Source organism: Serinus canaria, chromosome 26 (genome assembly GCF_022539315.1).
Source record: "Serinus canaria isolate serCan28SL12 chromosome 26, serCan2020, whole genome shotgun sequence".
Classification (NCBI taxonomy): Eukaryota; Metazoa; Chordata; class Aves; order Passeriformes; family Fringillidae; genus Serinus; species Serinus canaria.
In genome coordinates this window covers 5,210,440-5,217,228 of record NC_066339.1, presented here as the reverse complement: position 1 = coordinate 5,217,228, position 6,789 = coordinate 5,210,440, and the positions used below count along the sequence as shown (strand labels likewise).

Sequence of the window (6,789 nt, the reverse complement as noted above, 5' to 3'; positions counted from 1 at the left end):
GCTGGTATTGTGATCCATTTTAAAAAGGGGAGAAGAGTAAGAAATAGGACAACTCTGCTGGGATTTGGCCTGTCATGGTATTTTTCCAGTAAAAGGGCAACCTGGAGTATGGCAGAAGGTTTCCTCTGTCCTCAGGAGAAAAGCACAAAACTCAAACCACTGATGTTTTGGTGTTTTTGGGGTTTTTTTTTTTAATTAATTTCCTTGAAAGAAGGTGTACAAACCCCCCAAAAAGCAGCAAGTTGCCATCCTTGCCCTCTTGTCCCTCTTGCTGATGGACTCTCTTATGGAAAACTCTTATGTCCATTTTGGGCTCTTTCCACCAAATAAGCTCCACAAGAGCTGTGAGCCAAGAGCAGCCCCATGGGTGAAGAAAACGGCTGTAGAAAATCCACAGAATTTGGTAAGTTTAGCTTCCTAGAAGAGTCACTTCAAAGAAAAGGGCTGATGGAAGAAGAGCTCTGGATGTCCCTGGGAACAGAAAGAGCAAGGCAGCTGTTGGGCAATGTAGGATGACTCCAAACTTTATGCTGCTTTTATTTTGCACTTGGCAAGGGTTGTGCTTTACCAGTTTTGGGAGGCAAAGCAAAGACAATTTCTTCTTTAACCACAAATAAAACCAATGTGACTCCAGCACCAAAATCAGCTGTCAGTGCTTTGGTAATCAGAATACACCAGTGCCATGGTGGATGCTGGCAATATTAAAAATCTGTGTGGGTTATCACTTACAGGGTGATCAGCTCTGTCAGTCATTTTCCTCTTCTGTAAAACAAAAAGAGAATTGCAGAGTTAGTGTGAAAAACTGAAAGGATGAGTGTGTTTTGCAGGTTTGTTTTCAAAAAGGAAGATGTTAAAACAAGATGAGAAGAAAGCCCCAGAGGCCTGGGAAATGTAATCTGGGTGGATTTGGGCTCCTGCCTTGTTCTCCATCAGTTTCTGCCTGCTGCTGGCTCTCCCTCCCTCCAGAGCAGTGTGTGACTGTGGCAGGATGAAGCCACCCACCATCCACCAAGCAGCAGCAGTGACCTTGATGCCTTAAGGTTCACCTTTCATGTTTTCCAGACTCTGCACTGCACTGGTATTTAACTCTGAACTTCATATGAAGTGGCAGCAGTTCTTCTCACAGCTCAGTCCCACAGAACAATCCTTTTCCAGCCCCAGAACCAAGGACACTGCTGCAGCTTCAGCCCAAAAAGTGCAAACAGGGAATGGAGGAGAGCAACCTGGGAGGGTGGGACTGCATCCCCTGGAGTGGAATTGGACACTGAACCCCAACATGGAAATGGACCAAAACTCATAAAAGTGTGAAAACTCCTGACTCTGAGTCCATCTTGGGTGGAGCCACAGCCAGGCTCTTGCAGTGCCCAAGGTGCATCCTTTGAAGACCTTTTAATAAATCTGCTTTATTCCTTTAACTCTGTTCTAGGCAGTCTCTCAAGGCACTGCTGAATGGCTGTGCCCTCCTCCAGAAGCACTCCCACCACACCCACCTTTGCTCTCCACTTTGAAATCCGAGGGGAGGAGGTTGTCCTGCCGGTTGCCCAGCACGAAGGCCAGGAAGGAGAGGATGAGGGCGTCCAGGATGCCGATGATGCACAGGATGTAAGCCCAGCGCACGGTGCAGGCGCCCAGGGTGTATTTGTCAGTTTTGTCCCCGCACATTCTCTTCACCTCGCTCGAGTCCCAGCCATCAGGGTAGATCAGGCAGCCAATCATCAGCCCTGTAGCTGCAGGGACAGAGGGACACTGAGCTCCTGAGCTGATGGTGATGCCTAAGATTTTTAGCTTTTTTATGTAAATTTGTAGTTCTGTAGATTGCTGTGGCTTCCAGTAGTTTTCTAAGCTTTCTTCTCCACCTTTAGGAATAGTAAGCTAACCTTAAAAGCACATTGCTAAATATTGTTTAGCCTTATTCCTAGAGGAGAGCTAACTTCAACCAACTTTTTTTGAACCAGAATCTGGACCAGACATAACAAAAGTGGGGCAGGAGAAACCCCTGGACTGCTTCCAGAGGGTCAGGGCCCCAGGAATTATTACCTAACCAACGAACCTTCTGACTGGACAGTGGATGATAAGTGCACTAATCTCCTAACCTTATAAAAAGTGTAGAATTACTATACCACGTGTACTTTTCACCATTATTCACCTGAAAGCTTTCAACTAAAGGTTTGCTTTTATACTCACCCCAATTGGAAAGATGCATTCTGTTTTCCAGGCACCAATACTGAAGTGGAGAGAGCAGCTGGAGGAGCAAACATCGTGCTGCAAACACATCAGGTGCTACAGACCTGTCCCTTAAAGGCACTGGGGCTGCTCGTGCCCCTGGGCTGTGCTGTGCTGCACAGGCAGGGAGGAGCAGGATCTGCTCTGCTGCCTTCCCACGAGCCAAGGACGTGCAGCACCAACATCTCCTGTCCCAGCGTTGCCCAGGCAACGTCCCTGCTCCCTCCGCACAGAGCCCTGGCCGTGGCACTCCAAGGAAATGTCTTCTCCAAACAAATCTGGAATGGCTTCAGTCTGTGTGAGTGGAAACCCTGGCCCAGCACCTTGCAGTTGATTCCAGCTCAGGGCTTGCTAAGGTGGAGCTGCTGTCAGCAGCAGCCTTGTGGGCAGATTAATTCTGCTTGTTCAGCTGTGGTGGTTCCAGCAGCAGCTCCTGCTGTGACTGCTCAGAGCTCACTCACAGCCTTGGGAGCTGCTCCAGCCTGGTCACGGGGCTCCCAGCACCTCACCTCACCTTTGCCATGGCAGCTGCACCATCCCTGGTGCCAGCAGGTTACTGAAGGGCAGCTCATGCCCCAAAATCTCAGAAGTGCCTTTTTCCCCTGCTCAGAGAAATTTTATTTACTGGACAAGAACAATGACCAGGCTTGGGGTGAGTTCATATGCAAAGTTTTGGGACATGATTAGCAAAAGCCCTTCACATGCTCCATTCCTACTGCTGCAGATGTGAGGCAGTCCCTGACTCCTCTCACACAAAAAACAAGCCCATGGTGGAAAAGCAGATGTTTGTCCCTGCCCCTCATGGACATCTGCAGCCTCCTTAAATGCACCCTCTCCCACACCTGTACTCCTTCTCTTCCACCACGTGCTCAGAAACCAGAACCCCCTTCTGGGGTAGTGGCCTTGTCCTTTGCCAATGTTTTCTTTCCCCTTGGCTTGGGGACAAGCCAGCAGCAAGGTGAGCAGGCAGCTTCCTTGGGCTGCAGAGAGCATTTCTCTTCATGGAAAAGCAGTTGGTTAACTGCTTATAGAATAAATCTTCCCTGCAACTAACAGAGGAATGGGGAAAGTGGGGAAGAAATAATTTCTGTGATATTGTGCCCTGGTTAAGAGCAAAGGCCAGGAAATTGATCCTCTCTTATCCAGCTTACTTTGTAAAATAATTCCTAAAATTCAGCAGTACCTGTCCATCTGGCAGAACCGCCTGGGACAATTTCCTCTTCCCCCATTCAGAACAACAACAAAAAATGGAAAAACCCCAACTACCACAGCAAAGCCTGTCTCTGCTCCTGCTCCCCAGGAGGCTGAGCTGGCCCAAGCTCCTTATCTAAATCTTTGCCTGAGCTCGATTCTTTAGCTGGGAGCTGAAGGAGCCGCGCTGTCCCCTCCCCCGGCTGTCAGCGGGGCTGTGGCCCCGGCTCACATCAATCTTTCAGGAGCAGCAGAGGCTCGGGTTCCGGCTGAGCTCGGGGCAAACGCAGGAGTTGGGTTACCAGGTGTCTCAAGTGCCATGGGGAGAGAGGGGGAAGGCTTGAGAACCGCGGGGATGGGCAGCAAAGGGAGAAAATGCGGGTGATGGCACCGAATCAGTCAGCCAGTCCCCTGCTCGTGTTCCATCTTCCCCGGGCATTAATCCCGAGCTCAGGGAGTTTCTCCAATGGGCCAGCCAGCGCCTCCGCTGCCTGCCTGCTCCGCTCCTGCAGGATCCCAAACACCGGAGAGCGCTCTGTGCCCTCGGGGGGATTTTTGGTGCTCTGGAACTGATCCTCTGAAGCCTCCCTGCGGCTGAGCAGGAGCAGCGGCGCTGGGAGAAGCTGCCCCAGGCGAGGTTTGGCAGCCACAAGGTTTGGCAGCAGCTCCCGGGGAAGCATCACCCGACAAGCGGCCAGTCTGCTGCGCCTCAGCTGCTCTGGAAGGAGTTTTTACTAAAAAACTCCCCACTGGTAACCAGTAATGGGGAGCAAACGGCATGGAGGTGACACTGGGGTCTCTTAAGTGGCCAGACCCCCGTCCCCAGCAGAGTCGAGGGCAGAAAGGGAAAAGGGGCGGCCCACGGCAGCCCCCCCCGCATCCCCCAGCCCCGCTCACCCGCTGCCAGCTGCATCCAGGCACAGACTTTGTACACGGTGGCTGCGTTGCAGAAGAAGAAGAGGCTGAAGCAGAGGATGGTGCCGATGATGAGGAAGGTGGAGATGCCTACGAAGAACATGGCAGTTTTGAAGGCACTGGAGGGGATGGTGCCGAAGTCCAGGGGGCTGCCCTTGCAGATGAGCTCACCGGTGAGCGCGTTGCCGATGCAGTAGGAGAAGAGGCCGAAGTAGCCGGCCTGCGGCGTGTCGATGCTGTCGCCGATCCAGTAGGGCTGGATGAAGGTCACCACCATCAGGATGGAGAAGCAGAGCGTGAAGAGGGCCCAGAGCACCCCCATGGCCCGCGCATTCCGCACATAGTTGGTGTGGTAGATCCGGGCCGCCTCCTGCGCCGGCAGCAGCTTGGACATGGCGGGGGAGCGGCCCCGGCCCCGCTCTGGCCCCGGGGCTCCCGCTCCGGCCCCGGCCCCGGCCCCGCTCCGGCCCCGCCCGGCGGCAGCGGGGGCGGCGGGAGGCTCCGGCGGCGGTGGGACCGCCCCGGGGGGCGGTGGCGAGACCTCCTCCCACCCCCTGAGAGCCGGGGGGACTCGGGAGGAGCCGGAGCAACCCCGCTCCAGCAGCCGGAGGGGACGGGCGGTGCCTTTCGGGATGCGCTCCCGGGATGCTCCCTCCCGAGGATGTGCCGTGCGTGCCTGGGATGCTCTCTCGGGATGAGCCCTTCTCCTCCTCCGTGTGCCCTAAGATGCACCCTGGGGTAACCCAGATATCCCCAGTGTGCACCCTGTGCCCCTGGGCTGTGCCCTGCACACCCAGGATGTGCCTGGGCTGCCCCCCACACCCCTGGCTGTGTCCCAGGATGTGCCACATGCCCGTTGGGATGAGACCCCAGGGTGTGCCCCACAGTGTGCCCGGGGCTGTGCCATGACCCCCAGGATCCCACCGGCCTCTGCTGTGTGCCCTGTGATGTCCCAAATTCTGTGTCCCCCTGGCTGCTCCCCTCTGCCCTCCCAGCCCGTGTCACCAGGCTCTTCCTACGCTGGTAGGGAGCCCAAGGGCTGCTGCAGCAGTGGGGTGGGGGCTGCAGGCAGGGAGGGGACATCCCCACAGCTCCACTGCAGAAAGGGAGATGTCTCATCCTGTCAGCAGGACACAGCAGGGTGTCAGCCAGCACCTGGGCATGGCCAGGTCTCTGCCCAAGCCCTGTGTCCTCCTGCCAGAGGAGAATGGGCAGCCCCACAGGGCTGCAGGCACTTGTAGTCACCTTGGGATCTGTCTCCAGGAGCCACATCTGCCCCACATCCTGAGTGACCACACAGGTTCAGCTGCTGTCATGGGGACAGGTGCCACGTGACAGTGTGATGGTCACCCTGCAGCCAGTGCCAGCCTCAGCACTCCTGTGGCTGTCAGAATCCAGGGCTGTGTGGCCATTAATCATGCCCAAGAGCAGCCAAGCCACTGTGGGCATGAAAACCTGTGCTGTTCTCAGGGTTGTTTTCTTTTTATCAGTCCCACCACCCCCTCCCCTCCAAGCACTGAAACAGAGCAAATATTTGGCAGGGCAGGCTGAAGTGGTGGCCCTTGGGCTGGGGACCTTGGTGGGCCCTGGATCCTTGCAGGGGGCTGTGCTTTCCTGCACAACATGAACTTCCTCCAGCAGGTTTCTTGGTACCCATGGTGCCATCTGAGCGATGGAGGATCTGGTGGTTTCCATGGAGCAGAGCTCCTGCTGTGGCACCCAGCCCTCCCTTTGCCCAGGAACCATCAGCAGCACCCAGCAAGGAGGGCATTCCAGAGAGCTCCAGCTCCATAGATCCTGCTGCCAGCGGGAAGCAGAGGAGGAAGAGGAAGCACAGAAGTGAAGCTGTCCATTAGGGCCCCCTAGACTGTATTTTTGCTGGTAGCAGCAGGCAGGAGACTCCACAGGGCTCCTGAGGGTGCTAATTAGCTGAGGGTTTATTGGGGGTCCCACCCCTGGGAGCAGCATGGTTTCAGAGGGAGAAGGGGGGAAGGGGGAGGGAGGGGGAGAGAGGGAGAGCCCTGGGGGAAAAGGGGACAAGAGAGCACCTGGTCTCCCTCCCACAGTTTAACAGGGAGATTCAAAGTGGGCGTGGAATGAGACTTGGGTCAATGGGATTACAGATACATGATACTGCAGGGGAGGATCACAGGCTTAGAATAAACCTTACATTTTGGGGGGGTGAGACAGAGCATACCATTGCACTAAAATGTAACACCACACAGAAGTGCCATTATTTTGTGTCCCCTTTGGCCAAAGGAGCTGCTAAAGGGCAGGTTGTCATGGCCAGTGGGGACGGTCACCTGGGAACAGGAGCTGGGAGCCCTGGCTGCCCAGGCATTGCTGGGCCCTTGCCCTGGGCACTGCAGCAGTATCCCAATGCCACGAGTTGAGGTGTGATAGGAGCAGCCACATCAGCTGATGGAGATTGTGGCTGGCTATAAAAGACCTGCTGGCCCC

General features: G+C 55.2%; 1 protein-coding gene across 2 annotated transcripts; it reads right to left on the bottom strand.

Moving 5' to 3' along the window:
• Positions 1 to 160: 160 nt before the first annotated feature.
• Positions 161 to 4,798, bottom strand: LHFPL5 (LHFPL tetraspan subfamily member 5). 2 transcript variants are annotated; one of them, XM_018923392.3, is made up of 5 exons: positions 4,501 to 4,798; positions 4,312 to 4,419; positions 1,491 to 1,727; positions 730 to 762; positions 161 to 471 (listed from the first exon to the last, which is right to left on the bottom strand). In XM_018923392.3, exons 1-4 carry the CDS (start codon positions 4,721 to 4,723, stop codon positions 746 to 748), a joined length of 585 nt encoding a protein of 194 aa, XP_018778937.2. In that variant the 5' UTR covers positions 4,724 to 4,798; the 3' UTR covers positions 161 to 471; positions 730 to 745. The 2 variants fall into 2 exon arrangements, with proteins under 2 accessions (XP_018778937.2, XP_009096586.2); XM_009098338.4 differs by having other exon boundaries at positions 4,312 to 4,798.
• Positions 4,799 to 6,789: the final 1,991 nt, after the last annotated feature.